Below are 26,100 nucleotides of genomic sequence, written 5' to 3'. Positions count from 1 at the left end.
TCCAATCGATTGTTTAGTAAACCATGTCTATTACCGTACCCGTTCCTCCGGCTTCATATTCGAACTCAAAATGTCTGACATCTGATACCAGTCACTCAGTCAGTATCTTAATGAGCTGGGAAACCAGTGATGCCTTAGCCTGGCCCCGGTCCCCGATCTGTATGTGGTTTACTCGTCTACAATGTCATGACAGTGCTGGACAGAGGGATAAAGCACTAACCTACAGATCTGGGACCAGGCTACAGATACCTCTTTTGTCTCATCATTCTTTGAAACCGACCTGAAGTCAAAGGTCAGTAAGATTTAGAGTTATGTCAGATAACATACTGTTCCAGAAAGACACACAAAAACTTCTCACAATCCTGGCAGATCTCTCAAGGTCTTATGTGATGCTAATGCCCGTCCTGCTTTCACTACTTTCATGAGCTATTTACAGTTCCCCACCAACATGCCTCCATTTTGTTATGTACTCTTCCTCCCACGCTCCCTCGCTCATACTCTCCCTGAGCTGCCATAATCAGCTGTGCTCACTGTGGCCAATTTATCACATCTGTCAGATTATAGCAAAAAGAGGAACTGCATGGGGGGCAGTTTGCACTGTTCTGTCGTCCCCAGCTCAGCTACAATTGGGCTGGCACTTCTGCATATGCAGCTTGTGTGTGTGTCTGGGTTTGTGTGTGTGCATGCGTGCTAGTGTATGTGTGTATGTCAGAGAGAGTTAGAGCAGTATTAAAATAGCCACAATCTAAGAGTAGCTTGTTGCTACAGTAGTCTGTCTCTGTCAACACAGCTCTATTCCTCTAACAACTGCTCCACATTACAGTTGACCAAAGCATAACAAGTACAACATAGGACACACATGCAACATGTGGGACATACTGTTTACATGCATGTAGACCACAGGACTATGGTCTTCAGTTGCAGGACCTTGCTACTCTCTTTTTAACACTTCTGCCCTATCCATCCAGCAGGGTATATTCCCAGCCAGCTATGTCCACCTGAAGAAATCCACAGTCAGCAACAGAGGGTGAGTCTCTTCCTGTTAAGTCATAAGACCACTGTGATAGATGAGATAAGTGGAACAGGAGCATTGGTTCATGGAAGTCAAAGGAAGCGTTGTCTTTCCCACAACATACTGTCGTGCTGCCATTGGGTCAGATTCAATGATGGGTGGTGTGTGCATGTCTTGCCCATTTCTGTTGCCTAATTTCCCTCATCACTGATCTGTGAGGATCTATACTTAAACAGCATTAGTTCTGCTTTGCCAGCGAAGCATGCCAACACACACCACACACAGCACACACACACCACACACAACACACACACACACACACACACACACACACCACACACACACACACACACACACACACACACACACACACCACACACACACACACACACACACACACACACACAACACACACACCCACACACACACACACACACACACCCTCCAATGGCACACAAAGACAGTAGTGGTCATCAGAGCTGTTCAAGGCACAAAAGCTGTTCATGTCAGTGGAAGCAGAGAGCAGGCAGAGCAAAGACAGGCAGGCAGGCAGGCAGCTATTTATCAGCTAGTGTTGATGGAGATTAGGATAGGATCAGTGACTTTACAGTGTGGACTGGGAGGATATTTCACAGTGTGGAATGGAGAAATACTTCACAGTGTGGAATGGAGAATACTTCACAGTGTGGAATGGGAGGGATACTTCACAGTGATGGAAATGGTAGAGGATACTTCACAGTGTAGACTGGGAGGATACTTCACAGTGTGGACTGGGAGGATACTTCACAGTGTGGAATGGGAGGATACTTCACAGTCTGGAATGGGAGGATACTTCACAGTCTGGAATGGGAGGATACTTCACAGTGTGGAATGGGAGGATACTTCACAGTGTGGAATGGGAGGATACTTCACAGTGTGGAATGGGAGGATACTTCACAGTGTGGACTGGGAGGATACTTCACAGTCTGGAATGGGAGGATACTTCACAGTGTTACACCAACGCCCTCCAGTGCCGCTATAGCACATAGGACCTAGTCAGAGAGCTCTCGTTTGCTTTTAAAACAATTACATTTTAACATTTAAATTCACATTTCTGTCATTTAGCAGACACTCTTATCCAGAGCAATTAGGGTTTAGTACCTTGCTCAAGGGAACATCGACAGATTTTTCATCTAGTTGACTAGGGGATTCGAACTAGCGACCTTTCAGTTACTTGCCTAACGCTCTTAACCGCTAGGCTACCTGACGCCCAATCATCAATTAACGGTGCAGAAGTTGGTATTGTGACACTTCCCCGCTCAGAGTTGCACTTGAGATATGTGCATTGCTGTTCAGTGTGGTTAATGATATGAAACATCTACAGATGTAGGAACTTAATTTGATCACTCTTTTGTTGCTGAGAAATTTCCTACACAGCATGAAATTGGAACTTGTAGTGTATTCAAGGTTTAAGAAGGCTTCTAAAGTTTGTAATTTCCACTTTAAAATGTCAGACTTGATTTGCCCTAAAGAAAAATMTATCAACCCCTACAAATAATGTCCATGAATTAGAAACCACATAATAATTCACATTTCATGTTGCTGCAAGATTATTTTCCTACTGTGGAAAACTGGCTCAAATTAACATCATACATCTGTACGGTTTCTCCTCAGTTCTCCCAATGCATCACATCTATGCTGGAGATATAGAGTATCATTCTAACTTGTTATGTAATGGATGGACTGTCTTATGATTTTAACTAGACCCATTTTATAAAGAACAAAATGTAAAAGGTAGGCAATGCATAGTTGTACATTATGGAATACAAAACCACAGTGCAGAGAACCACATCTCACAACAACCTGGTGTCTTCTCTCTTTGTCTTGCTGAAGGTCTTTCTCTTGTCTTACATGTAGTCTCATGGTTGGCACTCTGAACAATAAATGTCTATTGTGTTTTTGCTCTAATGATCCATTGTAATCCTCATTTCACAAAGTGAAAAGCTCATTACTGTGTAATGTTTTATTTTGAATCATGAGTTATGTCATTACAGTGTCAGCTCAGGGCAGTGATCTAAATGTGTGTGTATGTGTGAGTGAGTGTGTGCATACATGCTTGAATGTGTGTATGTATCCATGTGTGTTTGTGCGTGCGTTCAATCATTTGTGTTTTTGTTTCTCTATTTGTTTCCATCTCTGTCAAATCTGAATGTTTCTGAGTGTCTGACTCTGTTTCTATAACTGTGTGTCTCACCCTAGGGTGTGTGAGARGGTGGTGCRTCTGGAAGACCCTATCATCACTGAGACCACCTCCACCCTGCAGGAATGGGGCGTGCTGTGGAAGCAACTCTACGTGGTGAGTACCGTTCACCTCTCACTGGGAGACCTCTGTCTAGTGGTGAGGAAACACTGGGTCCGTTTAGATGCAATATGCAGGGTTAGAAGATCATCAGAAAGGGAACAAGAAAAGAGCTGCATCCATCCTTGCATTACATACACAGCTCAAGGGATTTGATGAGAGACATTTTTAGCTACAGTATGCAGTTTTCATCCACCTCATTCAATACCTGAAAAACCCATGTCTATTTGCAAGATACTGTGGGATAGTAAGACACAATTGGGGTTGAACACACTGTACTGCAAATACAGCCCCTTCCCATGAATCCCCATAACATGTCCTAAAGGCTGTCACTCCACTCTGTCTTCATATTACTGTAAAACCAAAAATAGTCATTGGCCATAAATAATGTCCTAGATAGCTAGCTGTCATAGGCAATTTCACTATATGTCACTCTGCTCTTACCACAGCTCTTTGTCTAGCCTCGTCCCAGATCTCTATGTGCAGTAGCCAACTCCTCTATCATTGGGATGCCATTCATACCAATGATAGTCAGAGGAGATAGCTAAAGCCCACACAGATCTGGCCCAGGCTAATGTTTACCTGTCATGGTCTATTATAACATCAACTTAAAACCCAATCCAGTTCTGTACATTCAGCCAGCATCCTCATCCTCCTCTCACTTTATAAATGTTCCATGAGACCTAAATAAACCCTTATCATGCTAAGTGTAGAGGGGGCAGGAGCCAGGAGGATAGCTGCAGCTTGAGCTGAGAGGAGGGAGATGTTGTCGAGCTGGCAGCGTGTTTTTACGTAACCTCTCACTGAGGACTGCTCATGCTCAGAGGAGCCCAGGAGCCTGGGGCAGGACTGTGGTGATGTAACTTCCTGTCAAGCACGACTAATACAAACCATTGATTTAACACTGCACTCATTCTGCCCCCTGTTTGGTAGCCAGTGTAGCCAGTCACCACCACGGTTACCATCCATAAAAAGCAGGATGTATCATTGGCTAGATGTTGACACGTTTATTAGATTTTTCCTTGAATGTTTTGCCCTCGAGGCATTTTGCTGCCAATTAGAATTCATAGTGGTACTTCAGGGAGCGATGGCTTGAGCATTAATGTGTATCTGTTGTAATGTACATAATTAGGCCTTACAGAACAGCCGTCCGAGATGCCTCATCAACTCTGACTAAAATCTTTGTTTTCCTCCAGCCATGAGCAGTTTGAGAACATGGAATGTTTACCCTCATTAAATGTACATGAACGTTGTGGATGCGCTTAATCTTTGCACTTATTTAAACAAACCTGGGAAGTAGTGTGCGCTGCTCAATTAAAAGTGATGTCCTTGGTCATGGAGAAAAGTTTGTTTCCATGAAGCTGTGGCTGATGAAACCCTGTATCACATGTAGGTCAGCTGAGTAGGACTTAAAAAATATTATTTTCCTAATTAATTATGTTTGTACTCATATGGTAACTAGGTAGCCTCCAATGGAATTCATATGGTAACTAGGTAGCCTCCAGTAGAACTCGTATGGTAACTAGGTAGCCTCCAATAGAATTCATATGGTAACTAGGTAGCCTCCAGTAGAACTCGTATGGTAACTAGTTAGCCTCCAGTGGAACTCGTATGGTAACTAGGTGCCTCCAATGGAACTCGTATGGTAACTAGGTAGCCTCCAATGGAACTCGTATGGTAACTAGTTAGCCTCCAATGTATCGTATGGTAACAAGGTAGCCTCCAATGGAACTCGTATGGTAACTAGGTAGCCTCCAATGGAAATCGTATGGTAACTAGGTAGCCTCCAATGGAACTCGTATGGTAACTAGGTAGCCTAGTAGGACTTAAAAAAAAAAATCTTCTTAATTAATTATACTAGTATTTTAGCTCTATCATATGGTATCATATGTAACCTCTAGTAGAAAAGAAAGATCCTTGTTGGTTGTTAATAACAGAGAAATAGGCTTCACTGAACCATTTTCCTCAATAGTTGCATAATTCCGGCATAATTATTTCATGACACAGCCATGTCACAGTGTGTTTTATTAACACTCATTACACTTTCATAACCCTGACCTTCTACTCTCAGGAGGAACACCTGCACTCTGACAGTAGCTAGTTGGTTAGCTGTGTGTTTCATAATGGAAGTATATTTAAAACCAGGGATCGAATCATGAGGCTGCCTGGAGCTGGAGGTACTGGGTTCTCTCATAGCAGACTAGGGAACTCTCATCAACATAGAGGTACTAACATGGAAACGTCATTGTTCAGACCAATATACAGTAGGCATACTATAGTGTGAGAGTCTCCAAGACTCAATGTGTATTGAACCATGTAATGTCATATGCAATGTTCTATGTTTTGATCATATTGTTGTGTATGTGATCCACACAGAAGCACAAGGTGGACCTGTTCCACAAACTGCGTCATGTGATGAATGAGCTCATCGACCTGCGCCGGCAGCTCATCCAGGGTCACCTGGCCCAAGACCAGACCAGAGAGATCAAACGCCACATCACTGTGCGCCTGGACTGGGGCAACGAGTGAGTTATTGTACTGTATCGCATAGGCAAGAGACCATATTGAGTGTGACCGCGTGTGTGTGTATAACACTGTATCATGTTACAGTATATAATGTAGATGTAATGTAATGACACAGTCATTTAGCAGATGCGTCTATCCAAAGAGACTTCTAGTACCTATCATAGTACTTATGCAGTACTCTATAGTTGGCCCCAAGGGGAATGAATTGATCCCAGGTCCTTGGTGTTGCCAGCAACATGCTCTAACCATCCGACGGGTGTTCCTATGTTGTGCTCCTATCTTTTTAAAGTTTGGAGCACCAGTGCTACCAACGAAAATTGTAATTTAGAGCCCTGGACATGATGCTGTGCTGTTGATGAGAACATTGTCAACATCAGATATAAATTCCTGCTGTGCCCATAGAAGAGGAAGCAATGTGAATGATATTGTGCTTACTGAATGATGTAAAGTGAGCTGTCCTTACTGATTGATCCTACGTTATCAACTAGATTAGTAGCCACCCGTAGAGAGAGCTCTCTGGGCTCCGTCCTCATCATCCAAGGAAGAGCTTAAAATGAAAAGGCCATCTGTTGGGTCAACTTGAACTTTTCCCTTAATCTTAGTTAAATGGATTTGGGTGAACTTTAGATACTTAAAAAATATGTATATTTAGCTAAACTGCATACAACATAAAAACACTGTTTAGTTGGGAAGTTGTATGAATGTTAACGTGCTGCCAATGAGCTAATTAGTTGTTCAGACAGTGCTTATTAATGAGGGTATTCTTTCGATGAGGAAATGCTTTTTGAATATTTTTTTTTGAATGTCAGTTGTGTTTTCTTGGATGGTTAATGTTATGATTTGTGGATCCCCTCTCTGCTCTCTCTCTTCTCTCTCCTCTCTCTCTCTCTCTCTCTCTCTCTCTCTCTCTCTCTCTCTCTCTCTCTCTCTCTCTCTCTCTCTCTCTCTCTCTCTCTCTCTTCTCTCTCTCCTCTCTCTCTCTCTCTCTCTCTCTCTCAAATAGGCACCTTGGCTTGGACCTTGTTCCTAGAAAGGAGTTTGAAATGGTGGATCCGGATCATATCAGTGTATCTGAACTCTACAAATTGGTACTGTGAACATATGAAACTTTATCTGTAATTGGTGCATTCTGTACATGGCCATATTTATGTGGGTGTTTATGTGTGAATGCAAATGTATTACACATCGTTACCTCTGTCAACCCCTGGCCATTATCATTTACCTTTGTCAACCCCTGGCCATTATCATTTACCTTTGTCAACTCCCTGGCCATTATCGTTATCCTGTCAACCCCTGGCCATTATTGTTTCCTGTCACCCCCTGGCCATTATCGTTATTCCTGTCAACCCCTGGCCATTATTGTTCTCCCTGTCAACCCCCTGGCCATTATCGTTTTCCTGTCAACCCCTGGCCATTATCGTTATCTGTCAACCCTGGCCATTATTGTTCTCCTGTCAACCCCCTGGCCATTATTGTTCTCCCTGTCAACCCCCTGGCCATTATTGTTCTCCCTGTCAACTCCCTGGCCATTATCGTTAACTCTGTCACCCCCTGGCCATTGAGAAAACAGTGACCCTCAAGATGCAGGTCATGAATCTTGTTCTAGAGGCAGCTCTGGTCACTAGCTGGCACAGCCACAAAGTCATCAATTATTACTATTTTTTTTAAACCTAACCCTAACCACACTGTTAACCTTAATGCCTAACCCTAACCTTAAATTAAGACCAAAAAGCACGTTTTTTTTCTTTCATGAATTTTTACAATATTGCCAATTTTGTCTTTGCAGCTCAGTTCTGCCTCCAGGACAAGACTCATCCCAATAAAAGTCAACCTGCCCTCAAGATGTGCATTTACTATGCATATACATGCATAGTGTTCTTCCACAGATATTATACATGCATAGTGTACTTCCACAGATATTATACATGCATAGTGTACTTCCACAGATATTATACATGCATAGTGTACTTCCACAGATATGACTCTTGTGTGTGATAGTATTCTAATAGAAGTGTGTGGGTGTTAATTATTTATTTGTATGGTACACTGACAAAGAGTATTTATGCAAATTAATGTTGGATTCTGTTTGCGTGTTTGTGTGTGCATGTACGTGTGCGTGTGAGTGTGTGTGTGCATATGCCTGTGTGCTATATGATTTTGTGTGTGTCTGCCTTCTTATGAACGTGTAAATGTGTGTGTGTGTCTTGTATGCATTTTCTGAGTGAGGGTGTTTTGGAGTGCGTGTGCATGTGTGTGCATGTGTGTGTGTGTGTGTGTGTTAGGGAATGTGCCGATTTATCAAATCATCCATAGGAAGGTGACTCATGAGAGGCGCGACTCCGCTGTTGTGGATCTAACCATTTCATCCCCCCTATTCTTTAAGCGCACGTTGCTGTCATATTGAGTTTGTCCCTCTCCCAGCACGCACGTGACTCTCACAAGCGAGAATGCGCTGTGACAACCTAGAAGAGGTTTTGTAAAAACACACACGTTGAGTTATTGTAAATTAATGACATGTTACAGTCTGGGTTACGTAAACTAATCCCATCTCCAGTTAAGAAATAATAAATAAGTTATATCCTAAATGTTCTCTTGGGATTTTCAATAAGCTGTAGTAACGTAGGAGGGAGTTCTAAGCTGTAGTAACGTAGGAGGGAGTTCTAAGCTGTACTAATGTAGGAGGGAGTTCTAAACTTTAGTAACGTAGCAGGGAGTTCTAAACTTTAGTAACGTAGGAGGGAGTTCTAAACTTTAGTAACGTAGGAGGGAGTTGTAAACTATATTAATGTAGGAGGGAGTTCTAAACTTTAGTAACGTAGCAGGGAGTTCTAAACTTTAGTAACGTAGGAGGGAGTTCTAAACTTTAGTAACGTAGGAGGGAGTTCTAAACTATATTAATGTAGGAGGGAGTTCTAAACTATAGTAATGTAGGAGGGAGTTCTAAAACTATAATAATGTAGGAGGGAGTTCTAAACTATATTAATGTAGGAGGGAGTTCTAAACTATAATAATGTAGGAGGGAGTTCTAAACTATATAATGTAGGAGGGAGTTCTAAACTATAGTAACGTAGGAGGGAGTTCTAAACTTTAGTAACGTAGGAGGGAGTTCTAAACTATATTAATGTAGGAGGGAGTTCTAAACTATAGTAATGTAGGAGGGGGTTTCTAAACTATATTAATGTAGGAGGGGGTTCTAAACTATATTAATGTAGGAGGGAGTTCTAAACTATATTAATGTAGGAGGGGGTTCTAAACTATATTAATGTAGGAGGGGGTTCTAAACTATATTAATGTAGGAGGGGTTATAATCTAAACTATATTAATGTAGGAGGGGGTTCTAAACTATATTAATGTAGGAGGGAGTTCTAACTATAATAATGTAGGAGGGAGTTCTAAACTATATTAATGTAGGAGGGGGTTCTAAACTATATTAAGTAGAGGGGTTCTAAACTATATTAATGTAGGAGGGGGTTCTAAACTAATATTAATGTAGGAGGGAGTTCTAAACTTATAATAATGTAGGAGGGAGTTCTAAACTATATTAATGTAGGAGGAGTTCTAAACTAATTAATGTAGGAGGGAGTTCTAAACTATATTAATGTAGGAGGGGGTTCTAAACTATATTAATGTAGGAGGGGGTTCTAAACTATATTAATGTAGGAGGGGGTTCTAAACTATATTAATGTAGGAGGGGGTTCTAAACTATATTAATGTAGGAGGGAGTTCTAAACTATATTAATGTAGGAGGGAGTTCTAAACTATAATAATGTAGGAGGGGGTTCTAAACTATATTAATGTAGGAGGGGGTTCTAAACTATATTAATGTAGGAGGGGGTTCTAAACTATAATAATGTAGGAGGGAGTTCTAAACTATAATAATGTAGGAGGGAGTTCTAAACTAATAAATGTAGGAGGGAGTTCTAAACTATAGTAATGTAGGAGGGAGTTCTAAACTATATTAATGTAGGAGGGGGTTCTAAACTTTATTAATGTAGGAGGGGGTTCTAAACTATAATAATGTAGGAGGGAGTTCTAAACTATAATAATGTAGGAGGGAGTTTCTAACTATAATAATGTAGGAGGGAGTTCTAAACTATAGTAATGTAGGAGGGAGTTCTAAACTTTAGTAATTAGGAGGGAGTTCTAAACTGTAGTAACGTAGGGTAGGGGGGGTTTCTGAAACTGTAGTAACGTAGGGAGGAGGGAGTTCAAAACTGTAGGGTAGGAGGGAGTTCTAAACTGTAGTAACGTAGGATAGGAGGGAGTTCTAAACTGTAGTAACGTAGGGTAGGTCACTGAAAAGTGAGGGAGTTCTAAACTGTAGTAACGTAGGGTAGGAGGGAGTTCTAAACTGTAGTAACGTAGGGTAGGAGGGAGTTCTAAACTGTAGTAACGTAGGATAGGAGGGAGTTCTAAACTGTAGTAACGTAGGGTAGGAGGAGTTCTAAACTGTAGTAACGTAGGGTAGGAGGAGTTCTAAACTGTAGTAACGTAGGGTAGGAGGGAGTTCTAAATTAAGTTTACACCTCCAGTGAAAGAATACTCAGCCAGATCCAGAATTAGCTAAGTGTAGTCACTGCTCAGATAGATGCCCATGTCATGTTTTTGGGGAAGCCATCTTGGAAATGGTAGACCCAGTCTGACCAATAGTAAAGGGTCCAACTTCCCAGCGGTCGCCTATTATACCTGTGCCGTTTTTTGCGGCTTTGCAGGAAGATTGTTAGTGCAGTAAGTGCTTGGCCCAGAAACAACAGCGTGGCGCATCCCTGCCAAAAAGCCTCCACACTCTGTCGATGAAAGTGAGCTTGTTTTTGGCGGGATACACAGGCCTTGGCGCCTCTTCAGGCAGGAGTAAAGGAGATCTCTAAGGTTGCAGAGCACAGTGGTGTGTGTGTGTGTGACTATGTGTGTGTGTAGGTGATACAGGCTTTGTCCTCTTGTCTCCCACGGGCTAACGTTCTACCTCGTGGGCTTATTTTAGGGATACAGCTCACTGAAGCAGCCTCTTGGCAAAATTGGTGGGCGCCTTTTTATCAGATTTCATGCATCTATTGCACTATCCTACACAACAGGTGTGGGTTCTTTGTGAGGCCCGATTTGAGGTGTACAAACAGAACTAGTTTATTGATGAGTAAGAAGGCAATAAAATGGGTTGACTAAACTGAAATCTCTCTCTCTTTCCCTCTGTGTACCCCACAGCATGCATCCAGCCGACACAGTGGCCAGCCAAGCACAAACCAGGTATGACCTCAATTAAATCTACAACGCTAGATAACCAGTAGAGATACAGCATATGAGAACTTGACACGCCACCATTTTTTATGATTACCAACACTTTGTCACTCATTCAATTGAAAATATAATTTTACTGATAAAACACATGGCACCATTTTGAATGATCAACTTTGCCATCAACACTGCCATAAACACAAGACAAACACAAATCCATTCAATGTGAACGATCACCTACCTTGCAAACCACATCCACTATAATGTCTACTACACGGTGACAACCTTCACAGGGTAGATACACGTAGCATGTGTGCAGCGCAGTCGGAGCTTTGCCCCGCAGTAAGGACCTGTCTTGTTAGTGTTCGTCGTCCGTTCGTTCTCAGGGCGACAGCATGCGTCAGCGTCATGGAGACGGTTGCCATGTTCCGGTGCAGCACCACCTCTTCATCAACTTGAAGAGCTTCACCTATAACACCATCAGCGAGGACGCAGACGTCTTCTTCTCCCTCTACGACACCCGCGACAACAAACAGATCAGGTCACTACACGCGCAGTCAACACTCTATACACACATAGGACACACACACAAAGGACACATTCACACACAGGACATATTCACACACCCATTATTTTAGAGAGGGCATGAATTACACARGGGTGGGGGGATGATAGGATATCAGAGAATTTAGAATTTTTCAAACAAATGAAACAGCTTTTTCCAGCACTCTTAACGCCATAATCATTGTGGCTAATTCTATGTAAAAGAAAATATATAGCATACCTCTTTGCCTGTTCAATTGTCATTTAAATTTATCAATCAAATTGATTCTTTAACAACTTGTATGCCTAGGAGTTTCTACAACTGCCACCCTTGTATATAGTCTCATAACCCAAGAATTAAAGCACATTTTGTATTTTCTAAAGTCTAGCAACCTTGCCAGCAGGCATGGCAGCTAAGATAGTTAGACAAGCTACTCTAACTTGATTGATAGTCTGAAATGGCTTGATAGCTAGTTATGAGATTGGGAGATTGGGAACCTATCTGGGCTAGCTAAAGTCACGAGGCTAGTATTATAGAGAGACAACCAAACATTTGAATTAGATTTATTCATCAAGAAGGTGTCATTGGCTAAATCAGGGATTCCAAAACTTTTTGGGCCAACGACCCCATATCTGAATATTCTCGCGACCCCATCCATGTGAAAGAAATTATGTAATTAACAGCCGGTGTTTACTTTTTTATTTGGGGCTATGGCAGCCAATTGAAAAACATTCTAACAGTATTTCTGATTTTCTCAACTCATACTCACATACTTTTAATGTTGGGCAGTTAATTGCAAATTAGTCTGACATAATGTCTGTTATCTCACCACCACTAATGAGATGGGTGTGTTTGATGCGTGTCGCATCGGAGCTTCTCAAAGTCAGGGGGCGTGGTCGACAATGTGCACCTCATCTCTGCTGTCACATCCAGCCTGGATCAATATTGGGTATTAATGCAGATGAGAGCACTGAATCCAGCTTCACACAGATATGGGCTGGCAAAGGGTAGCCTACCATTGCATTTTTTATTTTATTATAATATTTTTTTTAACCTTTACCTCTTTTTCTCCCCAATTTCGTGATAGCCAATTCGTAGTTAGTCTTGTCCCATCGCTGCAACTCCCCTACAGACTTGGGAGAGGAGAAGGTCGAGCGTCATGGGTCCTCCGAAACACGACCCTGCCAAGCTGCGCTGCTTCTTGACACACTGCTCACTCAACCCGGAAGCCAGCCGCAAGAATGTGTCGGAGGAAACACCAGCTTGCAGGCGCCTGACCTGCCACAAGGAGTCGCTAGAGTGAGATGGGATAAGGAAATCCCGGCCGGCCAAACACTCCCCTAACCCGGACGATGCTGGGCCATTGTGCGCCGCCTCATGGGTCTCCCATGAGACCAGGTATCTTTAGGTCGGAAAGTCAGAACTCTAGAAAGAGGCACGAGTTCCCGAGTTGGAATTCCGAGTTGGGTGACTGTTCAAAAGGATTTTCTTTCCGAGGTCCCAGTGGTCTCAAGTGCACTGAAGTCAGAAGTCAGATATTTTCTAGTTTCCCAGTTCTTTTTGAACACTATTTATTCCCTTTGTGTCAGGAATTGAAAATCCTCCGTAGTGACCCATGAATGCGTTGTCTACAGCATTTGGTCCAATGACATCTCGATCAGCTGTTCGATTTCACTTACCGGCATGTCAACTGAGCCAGGATCACAGTGAAACGGATTGGGAAGTAGGTCCGTCCCAAAGTGGTCTTCAAAGCGTTGGATTTGAGCAGTCATCATACTGATACTGTTTTCTGTTATTTTCTATTCATTACACAGAAAGTCAACCAAGTCTGTTTAAAAAAAATCCATTGTGAATAACAACAGTTCCTCTCTCAATGTAAAAAATATTTACATCACCCCCCCCTCAATAACCACCAAGCCTCAGTGTGAAATAGAACATTATCATGCTCTGATCCCATGTTTCCACATAGTTTTGTGAACAGGCGTGCGCTCAGTGGATGTGGTTTGATGTAGTTTACAATCAAAGTTACCTGCTGTAGTATATCTCCCAGTTCTGTGCTCACAGCTCTTTTGCCACCAGTTGCTCTCAGTGGATCATACAATGCGTCCATATGGGAGAACTTGAGTGCAGAGGACTGGCCGCTCTCCCGTGATAGATGGAACCCCATCTGTGTAAAAGCCCACCATTCGATCCCATATGGAATCAGTTTTTTGTCAATATAGCCATCCAGCACACTGAAAATCCCATATGCGTTTCATGCTCAGGAATCCTGACACAAAACAATATGTCCTTGTGAAAAGCATCCCACGACATGTACAGTGCCTTCGGAAAGTATTCAGACCCCTTGAATTCTTTCCACATTTTGTTATGCTACCACCTTATTTTAAAATGGTTTAAATAAAACCATTTCCTCTGCAATATATACACAATACCCCATAATAACAAAGCAAAAACACATGTTTTTTACATAAGTATTCAGACCCTTTGCTATGAGACTCTAAATTGAGCTCAGGTGCATCCTGTTTCCATTGATCATCTTTGAGATGTTTCTACAACTTGGAGTCCACAGGTGGTAAACTCAATTGCTTGGACATGACTTGGAATGACACACACCTGTCTATATCAAATCAAATGTATTTATATAGCCGTTCTTACATCAGCTGATATCTCAAAGTGCTGTACATAAACCCAGCCTAAAACCCCAAACAGCAAGCAATGCAGGTGTAGAAGCACGGTGGCTAGGAAAAACTCCCTAGAAAGGCCAAAACCTAGGAAGAAACCTAGAGAGGAACCAGGCTATGAGGGGTGGCCAGTCCTCTTCTGGCTGTGCCGGGTGGAGATTATAACAGAATATACAAATATGTTGACATCCCTGTTAGTTTACAATTCTCCTTTGCCAAGATAATCCATCAACCTGACATGTGTTGCATATAAAGAAGCTGATTAAACAGCATGATCATTACATAGGTGCACCTTGTGCTGGGGACAATCAAAGGCCACTCTTAAATATGCCGTTTTTTCACACAACATAATGCCACAGATGTCCTAATTTTGAGGGAGTGTGCAATTGGCATGCTGACTGCAGGAATCTCCACCAGCGCTGTTGCCAGAGAATTGAATGTTCATTTATCTACCATAAGCGGCCTCCAACGTCGTTTTAGAGAAATTGGCAGTACTTCCAACCGGCCTCACAACCGCAGACCAGGCCCTCCACGCACAGCTTCTTCACCTGAGGGATCGTCTGAGACCATCCACCAGGACAGTTGATGAAATTGAGGTGTATTTCTGTATTTCTGTAATAAAGTCCTTTTGTGGGGAAAAACTCATTTTGATTGGCTGGGCCTGGCTCCCAAGTGGGTGGGCCTATGCCCTCCTAGGCCCACCCATGGCTGCGCTCTGCCCAGTCATGTGAAATCCATAGATTAGGGCCTAATACATTTATTTCAATTGACTGATTTCCTAATATGAACTCGAACTTAGTAAAATCGTTGAAATTGTATCATTTTTCTGTTCAGTATATATATATATTTAAATATATACAGTAAGAGTCAAACGTTTGGACTTACCTTCTCATTCAATGTTTTTTATTTATTGTACTATTTTCTACATTGTATAATAAATGTAAAGGCATCAGAACTATGAAATAACACGTATGGAATCATGTAGTAACAAAATAAGTGGCAATCACATCAAAATATATTTTAGATTCTTCAAAGTAGCCACCCTTTGCCCTGGTGACAGCTTTGCACACTCTTGGCATTCTCTCAACCAGCTTCATGAGGTAGTCACCTGGAATGCATTTCAATTAACAGGTGTGCCTTGTTCAAAGTACATTTTTAGAATTTCTTTCCTTCTTAATGCGTTTCAGCCAATCAGTTGTGTTGTGACAAGGTAGGGATGGTATACAGAAGATAGCCCTATTTGTTTACACACCCCCCACCCACAACATGTCACCCTTACTAGAGGGCATAGTAGACATCCCTCCTACACACAACATGTCACCCTTACTTAGTGCAAGGCCACTTCGCTCATGTGTCCTATTTACACACGATACAGGACTGCTCAGGGTTCCTTTCACTTTGTAAATAGATGATTTATCTCAATGGGACTTCCTGGTTTTAATAAGGATTCAATTAAAAACAATGTGCCTCAATTAATGTTATATTCTGTATGTTTTATCTCCCTTCTTAGTGAGAAGTTTATGGTGAGACTAAACAAAAATGGAGGGCCAAAGAACCCAGAGAAAGTGGACCGTCTGTGTGCTCTCTTCACGGTAACTCTTCGCTCTCCTCACTCACATGATGCCACTGATAGACACTCATAGGATTTTAGTTTTGGATTAGCTATTCATGGATTATGTGATTCAACAGCAATAACAGTAAAACAGCAATAATCCAAATAAATAATGTAGTTACCTAATGTGGAAACATCCATGCACTGTAAGTCGGCTACAGTGTTTTGTGTTAATGGTTGTTTTGTCCTTAGGATCTGAGCAGTAAGGACTTGAAGAGAGACCTGTACATTGTGACACATGTCATACGAACTGGTAAGCCTTGTGAAACGGAGTAACAGAAATATCCCAATGTGATTTCCAGGAAAGCTATTACTCATATGGAGCTAATGCATTGTTGTTGTTGTTGTATCCAGGTCGTATGTTGTTGAATGACTCAAAGAAGGGTCTGCCCCACGTGCAGTACAGGAGACCGTACGGCTGTGCTGTCCTGGCCATGAGTGACGTGTTCCACACCATCACTGACCTCAAAGAGGAGAAGGACTTTGTACTCAAAGTTTACACGTGAGTCACAGTCTACATTTTAGTCATGATCTTATCCAGAGCGATTTACAATTAACCAACGTTTTTCTAAATACTAAAGCAATATTTAGCTGACACCACATACTACATGTAGCTGGAGTCCTGGTAAATATGGACGCCATCTAAATGGATGTTAGTAGCCAGAATAACTGACTACTAACAATGTAATGTGTCATCAGCCTTTTACAAAGATATCTCCATTAAAATGACTGTGAAAAGACTCCAAAAACAGCGCCATTGGTTGGAATTCCACTGTGTTTACTGAGGCATGATGTTCTACCAATGTTCTGTGAATGTTTCCAACCAAGTGCTTGACTGTGTTGATGCGCTTTGTTTTTGGACCAGAATGATAATGAAGTGTCCTCTGGAAAATCAATATCTGTTCAACCAGGGCCTAAGATTGTGCTCCTGGCGTGATGGGAATCTGGCTCCCTCTGTTAGGCACCATGCAAGAGACACTCCTGTAACCCGCCAAGCAATGAAGGCATGAGTGAGCGACAGAGAAAGAGAGTGTGAGAGTGCAAGTCAGAGAGATAGACAGAGAGAGTTAGAGATAGAGAGAGTGTGTGTGTATGAGAAAGGAGGGAGATGACACTTAGACAAATGCACTTAGACAAAGTTAGAGGACAAAGTTTGAGGAGTAGTAGAAGGGAAAATAACACTGAGCTAAGCATTCTGAGGCAGTGACTCAACAGATAGCTATAACGCATGTGTGTCCTCCTATCCTCCTTCCCTCTTCCCCCTCTCCTCCTCCTCTCCTCCTCCTCTTCCWCAGCATTCGGCCTCCTCTGTCAGGACTCTGTGTCAGGGCTTTTGGATGTGGTCTAGATAGCCCGACGCTACTGATATCTACTGTTTCGATGCCCTTTTATCCACATTGCAGAAGGACATCTAAAGGAGCTTGCTCTACACTAAATGAATTATAGAAATGAATTGCTGTATAACGTTAACTATTGTTATGATGATTATTATCAGCCCTATGCACGTCTCCTCAGAGGAAAAAGCGAGCAGCGTTTTGAGTGTAGAGCAGAGCTGCCACTAAACTGTCCTCCCCTATAAGGGGCTCCCGAGTTGCACAGCGGTTTAGGCACTGCATCTCAGTGCAAGAGGCGTCACTATAGTGACGAATCCAGGCTGTATCATATCCGGTCGTGATTGGGAGTACCATAGGGCGGCGCACAATTGGCCCAGCGTCGTCTGGGTTTGGCCGGGGTAGGCCATCATTGTAAGTAAGAATTTGTTCTTAACTGACTTGCCTAGTTAAATAAAGGTTACATAAAAAATACAAATAAATAAGGCTCCAGCCAGTGCTTTCCCCCCATTCCTCTCCCAGGGGCCCACGGGCCTACAGTAATGAAAAAGCCTGGTGGAGAGGAAAGGAGAGGAGGAAAGGAGAGGACAGAGAGCTGTCTGTCAACTCAGCTTAGAGGCCTGTGCTTTTGGGGTAATGTGCTGCTTGATAGCATGTCCCCCCACTGGTATCTTTTCTCCAGGAGGAAAACGCTTCAGGGACACAACCGTCCACATCTGTCCATCTCTCCCCCTCTAATGTGTGTGTCATTAATGCTTCTCTCTATTTTATCTCTATTTTCTCTCTTCTCTGTATCTTCTCTCTATCTTCTCTGTCTTCTCTCTACCATCTCTCTATTGTCTCTCTGTCTTCTCTCTGTCTTCCCTCTGTCTTCTCTCTATCTTTTTCTCCAGATGTAATAATGAGAACGAGTGGTTTCAGATCCACGAGAACATCATACGCAAGTCCAGCACAAAGTACTCGGCCCCTAGCACCAACTATGGTACATATGATGATCATTCATCCTCTGGGGCCAGGGTTTTGGTCCGTTCCATTTCAATGGCAATCAATTCAGGAAGTAATTGGAATTCCATTTCAAGAACTTGAGAAATCCTCATTGAAGAAAAATGGCAGTTTTCCATTTTTTTAAATTGAAATGCCAATTAGTCTCCTAAATTGACTGAATTGAAATGGACTTCTAGGACATTACATGTTAAAGGATGTGAATAACCAACTGACAAAGAAGGTAAAGTATATAGAACGTTTCGTTTCAGCTTTGAGACATAGACGTTACCGGCCATATCTGTCTTAGAGGTCCTCCAAGGTTAAATCAGATATTCATTGTCATAATGGCGTCTTGATCACCATGACTATGTCAATCAGCATTAAGGACAAGCTGAAGGAAAGGGCTCTCATTATTGACGTTTCACTGCACATGTACAGGATACATCCACAATGTGATGATGCAGAGGAAATGTGCTCTGTGGTTCCACATGTCAGTTCAAACAGACCTCCATTTTAGTTAGACTGATAGAATGTCTGTGTTGCATGCATCTTCATGTTGCTCAGTGTTGTCTTTCTTGTGTTTCACACTGGTATATTTCTGTAGCATAATATGAGTCACTGAATTCCGTCATCTTGTCTTGTTCCATACCCTTCTCTCTTTTTCTATTCCTAATGCCACCCCACCTTTTTTTCTCTCTCCTTTCCTCGCTGTGACTTTATCTCTCCATCCATGCTCCTGTCTGTCTCTTCCTCCCCCGCACTCTGACTAATGTCCCTTAAATACCCCTCTATTCCTCCCTCCCCTCATTCTCTCTTTCATTCTCTCTCTCCTCTCTCTTTCTCTATCCCTTATCCTTCTCCTCCTCTTCCTATTTCCCTCCCTCCCTCCCCCTGCCCCTGTCCATGCCTCCTCTCTCCATCCCTTCATTCCCTCCCTCCCTCCCTTCACTCCCTCCCTCCCTCTCCATCCCTTCACTCCCTCCCTCCCTTCACTCCCTCTCCATCCCTTCACTCCCTCCATCCTTTCACTCATTCTCTCTCTCCTATCTCTTTCTCTCTGTCCCTTTTAATTCTCCTCCCTCTACCCTCACTTCCTCTTTCCCCCCTCTCACTTCCTCCCTCCCTTCCCCCTGCCTCTCTACATCCCTTCACTCCCTTAAATCCCTCTCTCCCTCCCTCTCCATCACTTCCCAGGCCTCATCATCTCTCTACAGCTGCTGCGGGGGGAACTGGATCAGATCAGGAGGGAGAACCAAGCTGTGTTCAGCAGGTCTCTGGCCATCACACGCAAACTGGGCTTCCCTGATGTCATCATGCCAGGTGAGGGGTAGGGGATAGGGAGTAGTTGGTAAGGGATAGGGAGTAGAGGGTAGGGTGTAGGGGGTAGGGAGAAAGGAGGAGTTCCAGAAAATATGGCTTGTGTTTCATTCAAGGGAAGTGATTATTTAAGGGGGAATAAGCAGATGTTCAGAAGGACACCAGTTGCATTGACACAGTTGGACACCAGTCTCAGTCCAAAATGCTCAAAATCAGATGTTTCACTTGAAATAAACACTCAGCAGGAGTTAGGCCTGTACTGAAGAGAATGTAGGCTAGGTGTTTCCTACTTTCGACAACATTTGGGTCAGAGGCTGAAAGAGATTCTCTGGTGCTTTTGTATACTTTTTAGCCAGTAGTTCTGACAGTAGCACCCACGAGCCAAAAGTGGTCTCCGAAAATTGCGTACTATGTCACATATATGCAGATATGTTCTCTCTCTTTCATTCTCAATTCAATTTGCTTTATTGGCATGACGTAACAATGTACATATTGCCAAAGCTTACTTTGGATATTTACAATATTAAGATAATAAGAATCAAAAGTGTCAACAGGACAACAGTAACAACAATAACCAAGGGTCAAAATAACAATACATTGAATAATAACAATAAGCATACAATAGAGGACATGTGCAGGTTGATTGGTCTGTCAGACACTGTCCCTCATCTTATGGCAGGCAGCTCCCTCTCTCTCTCTGCTGTGTCCATTGAGCCGTTGGGCCTGCCCTGCAACCTCATTGGATAACGCTGGGCAGCCCTCTTGGTTACTGTCACTCAAATTCTGTCACTCATTGGCTATAACTCAAATTACTAGAGGGCTGGCCCACGTGGGGGGGGAACGTAGGGAAATGGCGTGGCACAGCTTTGGGAAATCAGTTGCTTTCAAACTAGGGATTTTGTGGCTAAATGAGGTAAGACAGTAACTATTATCATGGATTATGCATGTAGGAACAACACATTGACACATCCAGCCCAAAGCGGGAGATTAAAACAATTATTTCTTAGTCTCCAAAGTACCGGAGCATGTCTTTAAACTGTGACCATTTGTAAACAAACAACAAAGATATTCAAAGATTCTGTCAAAGGAGTGAAGGGCCATAAAGTGTGTGTTTTGTTTCATCATTTGGCATCACTCTTTTAGGGTTCCATTTGGATGAATACTACAGTGTACATACATACACACACACACACACACACACACACACACACACACACACACACACACACACACACACACACACACANCACACACACACACACACACACACACACACACACACACACACACACACACACACACACACACACACACACACACACACCCCTCCACTTCCTTTCACTCCGATTTAAAATACCTCCCAATACCCCTGTCAGTGACTCATCTGTCCCCAAGGAAATGAGTAAGATATAAATAACAGTAATCTGATCTTATAAATAACTGCAATATCTTCTTTCACTGTAGTCATTGATATCTTTTCCATTAAGCACTGACTCACATAGGGTGCTGAGACAGTTATTATGAGCTACTGTGTATATTAGAACTCAGGAGGGCCATTTTTTATTGACAAGAACAATAATGTTTGGTCCTAATTCATAATGTCCACACTCATCTGAGCTACCCCAGGATCCCTTATTTTTTTGAGCCAGATGGCTTACTTCCGCAATTTTTTAAAGACGTTGCCTATAGGCATACGTAGCTCCATGTTCGGGGATATCCCAGACTTAGGATCACTTGAGGCTGAGGTAAATTATAGAAGGCAAAAACCACAGAGTATAAAGTAAAGATAAACTAACAATTCCGTGCTCATGAAACATTAATTTGGTTCTGTCATAGGCTTCGAACTTGTGGAGATGTTATTGTCTCGTGGGCATTCTAAGGCCTGTTCCTCTGAACTGTAGGGACACTGTAGAGAGAGAATTCTCTAGAACAGAACACTGTCATGGCTTGACTGTGTGTCCTTATCCTAGGTGACACTCGTAATGACCTGTACCTGACCCTGGAGCGAGGGGACTTTGAGAGGGGGGGCAAGAGTGTCCAGAAAAATATTGAGGTCACTGTGTATGTGCTTTACGCCGATGGGGACACACTCAAGGTAACAGAGAACATTTCTGTTGGTTTGTCGTAATTGATTTGGATTTCATGATTTCAACCATTTGACAGACCATTACACCATTATCCATCTATCTATCCATTCACCCACCCATCCATCCATCCATTCTAAAGAGTGCCTGTCCTCTCTCTATTCCCCACATCAGGACTGTATCAGTCTGGGTAGTGGGGAGCCCAACACCAGTGAACACCGCTCTTTTGTCCTGTACCACAACAACAGCCCTCGCTGGAGTGAGATGATTAAACTACCCATCCCCATAGACCGCTTCAGAGGATCACATCTGCGCTTTGAGTTCAGACACTGTTCCAGTATGTCAACAACACTGGACAGGATTTAGAAATTAAGTTATTATTGTTATCATTATTATTAACTTGATAGCAATACAGAATTGTGTCTGGTATTGTTTATGCTGTGTAGATGGCATAAACTATACAGTAATTCCTTTGTGTCTCTCCTCAGCTAAAGACAAAGGGGAGAAGAAGCTGTTTGGTTTTGCCTTCACTCCTCTTATGAGGGAGGATGGGACCACGCTGTCAGACGAGAGCCATGAGCTCTATGTCTATAAGGTGGGGTCATAGGCGACACAGACATGCACACACAGGCTTACATATTCTACATTATTCTCTGTAATTTCTATCTAACACGTTTCTCTGCTGTGCCTCTGTTGCCCAGTGTGATGAGAATGCAACGTTCAGCAACCAGGGCCTGTACCTGAGCATGCCCTGCTGTAAAGAGGACTTCAACAGCTGCCCCAACCTGCCCTCCACCCTGCCCTTCCAGAGGAACCCCAAGGAGACCTTCTGGGTCTCCACACAGCTCTGCTCCACCAAGCTCACTCAGAACGGTAAGGCCAGCTCACTACACTGTATTGTACATCCTACCACACTCAATAACAGAGAATTCACTAGCCTAGCCTCAAACTTTACCCAGAGCTTCACACATGTTTTTGTGTCTATTCTATTCTGCTCTTTTTCCAGTGGACCTCCTGGCTCTGCTGAACTGGAAAGCCCACCCTGACAGGGTGTTAGACATCTTGGGTCAACTACGCCACATCAATGGAGAGGAGATTGTCAAGGTAACACTCTTATTCAATCAATACATCTAGGAAAGACTCCTCTTTGTTGTTTGGCCAAACACTAACAGATCTGTGACTAGCCTATGTTATTGGGTTTGGGGAACTATGATGGTGTAATGCACGTGTCAAAGTCATTCCACGGAGGGCCGAGTGTCTGCGGGTTTTCGCTCCTCCCTTGTAATTGATTGATGAATTAAGGTCACTAATTAGTAAGTAACTCCCCTCACCTGGTTGTCTAGGTCTTAATTGAGAGGAAGAAACAGAAACCTGTGGACACTAGGGCCTCCATGGAATGAGTCTGACCCCTGGTTTAATGATTGAGCTGGCTCTTCTCCCCTGCAGTTCCTACGAGATGTCCTGGATACACTATTTTGTCTCCTGGATGACAACACAGATAAATACGGACCACTGGTTTTCCAGTCACTGGTATGTCAAGATGGAGAGACCAACCTCATTCAATGTAATGGAATGTCGTGTGTGTGTGTGTGTTTATGTATGTGTGTGACTCACATGTGTGAGAGTGTGCACACATGCGTGAATGCATGCATGACTGCATGTGGTGTGGCTGCAGCATACTCACATTTTCTCCAGTATGTTTAAACCCTATCTTATGTTTAAACCCTATCTTATGTTTAAACCCTATCTTATGTTTAAACCCTATCTTATGTTTAAACCCTATCTTATGTTTAAACCCTATCTTATGTTTAAACCCTATCTTATGTCTGTCTGTCTTTGTGCACTCAGGTGTTTATCATCAACCTGCTCAGGGACAGTCGTTTCTACCACTTCCGGCCTGTTATGGAGGCATACATACAGAACCACTTTGCAGGAGCTCTGGCCTACAAGTAATGTACCACTTACGGTCAGGTCCAAAATTATTGGCACCCTTGATAAAGACGAACAAATAAGACTGTATAAAATAAATAATTAATATACTGAGCTATAGTGCATTAGGAAAGTATTCAGACCCCCTTGACTTTTTCCACATTTTGTTACGTTGCAGCCTTATTCTAAAATGGAGTAAATTGTTTGTTTTCTCATCAGTCTACACACAATACCCCATAATGACAAAGCAAAAAAAAWWTTTTTTAAACATTTTTGCACATTTACAAAAAAATGTTTAAAAAAAATATCACATTTACTTAATTAAGTATTCGGTCTGTTGACAGACCCTTTACTCAGTACTTTGTGAAGCTCCTTTCGCAGCGATTACAGCCTCGAGTCGTCTTGGGTATGACACTACAAGCTTGGCATACCTGTATTTGGGGAGTTTCTCCCATTCCACTCTGCAGATCCTCTCAAGCTCTGTCAGGTTGGATGTGGAGTGTCGCTGCACAGCTATTTTCAGGTCTCTCCAGAGATGTTCGATCAGGTTCAAGTCCAGGCTCTGGCTGAGCCACTCAAGGACATTCAGAGACTTGTACCGAAGCCACTCCTGCATTGTCTTGGCTGTGTGCTGAATGTCATTGTCAGACCAGAGAATCTTGTTTCTCATGGTCTGAGAGTCTTTAGGTGCCTTTTGGCAAACTCCAAGCGGGCTGTCATGTGCCTTTTACTAAGAAGTGGCTTCCATCTGGCCATTCTACCATAAAGGCCTAATTGGTGGTGCTGCAGAGATGGTTGTCCTTCTGGAAGCTTCTCCCATCTCCACAGAGGAACTCTGGAGCCATGTCAGAGTGACCATCGGGTTCTTGGTCACATCCCTGACCAAGGTCCTTCTCCCCCGATTGCTCAGTTTGGCCGGGCAGCCAGCTCTAGGGAGAGTCTTGGTGGTTCCAAACTTCTTCCACTTAAAAATGATGGAGGCCACTGTGTTCTTGGGGACCTTCAGGTCCAGGTTTTTGGCTAAAATGTCCTGGTACAGGCTGATATCTCCTAGCATGTTCCTAGCATGTAGACAAAGGGCATTGCCAAAATCCTGAAGTATCCCTTTAATAAGGGCCCCAGGGCCAGTGGAAACAAAAGAGCCCAATAACATCAAATATCCAACACCATATTTTACAGTACGTATGGGGTTGTTTTCTGCTCATGCGTTCTCATTTCGATGCCTTAACCCCCCCCCCCACAGGGCACAGACGTCAATTCAATGTCTATTCCACATTGGTTCAACGCAATTTCATTAAAATGACGTGGAAACAACATTGATTCAACCAGTGTGTTCCCAGTGTCATCCAACAAATATAAATGCCTGGAGTTTGCTAAAAGGTATTGGCACTTGGATTGGAAGCGGTGCGTGCTACGGTCAGATGATATGAAAATAGAGCTCTTTGCCCATGCTCACCAGTGGTGGGTTTGGCGTCAACATGAGAATACATGAGCAGAAAACAACCCCATACCTACTGTAAAATATGGTGTTGGATCTTTGATGTTATGGGGCTATTTTGCTTTTTAAGGTCATGAACTTTACTCTGTACCAGGACAAAAACCTGATTGCCTCTGCCAGGAGGCTAAAACTTGGCCGCAATTGGATCTTCCAGCAAGACAATAACCCCAAGCACACATCAAAATCCACAAAGAAATGGTTCATTGGCCGGAAAAATAACATTTACAATGGCCATCTCAGTCTCCGGACTTGAAACCCCTTGAAAACCTGCAGTTTAAATTGAAGAAGGCAGCCGGAGGAAATCAAGGATCTGGAAGGATTCTGTATGGAGGGAGGGTCTAAGATCCCTCCCAACGTGTTCTCCAACTCAGAAAACTTTAGACATTATAATCTAAAGTCACAGTGGATCAGAGGAGGTTTCCAGGTGGAGGAAGAGTAGAGATATCTTATGACAGAGAGTCATCAATATGTATTGATATGTTTGCATTGCAGAATACTGACATGAATTATGATACAGAGGTTTGCTCTTTGATACTGTAATGGTCATGTAAAGGGATATTGTAAGGCCTAAAGAAAGCACACAACCAAACTCAAACCACCACACTACACATAATATATAATAATATCTTTATCAAGGGTGCCAATAATGTTGGACCTGACTATGACACCAGTGTACATTTTCTTTGTCTTATATGGCCATGGAATACCCCATCTTTAACACTCTTTACTCTGTGTTCTTGTAGAGAGCTGATTCGCTGTCTGAAGTGGTACATGGACCGCTCTGCTGAGGTTGTCAGACAGGATCACATACAGGAGGCCATGAGGGTAAGGCTCACATCACATCTGTTGTCAGACAGGATCACATCCAGGAGGTCATGCTGGTAAGGCTCACATCACATCTGAGGTTGTCAGACAGGATCACATCCAGGAGGCCATCCGACTTGTAAGGCTCACATCACACCTGAGGTTGTCAGACAGGATCACATCCAAGAGCCATGAGGTTAAGGCTCACATC

At 42.9% G+C, this 26,100-nt stretch overlaps 1 protein-coding gene across 1 annotated transcript in view; it reads left to right on the top strand.

The window, feature by feature from the left end:
• LOC111977272 (dedicator of cytokinesis protein 3-like) overlaps window positions 1–26,100 on the top strand; it is a 77,749-nt gene that overhangs the window by 35,180 nt on the left and 16,469 nt on the right. The window contains exons 4-22 of the mRNA XM_070447825.1: window positions 972–1,027; window positions 3,251–3,347; window positions 5,727–5,875; window positions 6,880–6,964; window positions 11,076–11,117; window positions 11,468–11,646; window positions 15,841–15,922; window positions 16,135–16,195; window positions 16,297–16,444; window positions 18,167–18,255; window positions 19,452–19,577; window positions 21,545–21,669; window positions 21,833–21,995; window positions 22,147–22,253; window positions 22,360–22,531; window positions 22,665–22,762; window positions 23,105–23,188; window positions 23,507–23,607; window positions 25,829–25,910. Of these exons, the coding sequence (XP_070303926.1) occupies window positions 972–1,027; window positions 3,251–3,347; window positions 5,727–5,875; window positions 6,880–6,964; window positions 11,076–11,117; window positions 11,468–11,646; window positions 15,841–15,922; window positions 16,135–16,195; window positions 16,297–16,444; window positions 18,167–18,255; window positions 19,452–19,577; window positions 21,545–21,669; window positions 21,833–21,995; window positions 22,147–22,253; window positions 22,360–22,531; window positions 22,665–22,762; window positions 23,105–23,188; window positions 23,507–23,607; window positions 25,829–25,910 (2,046 nt within the window). The remainder of the gene's footprint in view (window positions 1–971; window positions 1,028–3,250; window positions 3,348–5,726; window positions 5,876–6,879; window positions 6,965–11,075; window positions 11,118–11,467; window positions 11,647–15,840; window positions 15,923–16,134; window positions 16,196–16,296; window positions 16,445–18,166; window positions 18,256–19,451; window positions 19,578–21,544; window positions 21,670–21,832; window positions 21,996–22,146; window positions 22,254–22,359; window positions 22,532–22,664; window positions 22,763–23,104; window positions 23,189–23,506; window positions 23,608–25,828; window positions 25,911–26,100) is intronic.

This window comes from Salvelinus sp. IW2-2015, linkage group LG17, assembly GCF_002910315.2.
Source record: "Salvelinus sp. IW2-2015 linkage group LG17, ASM291031v2, whole genome shotgun sequence".
Classification (NCBI taxonomy): Eukaryota; Metazoa; Chordata; class Actinopteri; order Salmoniformes; family Salmonidae; genus Salvelinus; species Salvelinus sp. IW2-2015.
Note: the sequence above shows the minus strand (reverse complement) of the source record. Positions and strands in the feature narration are given on the sequence as shown.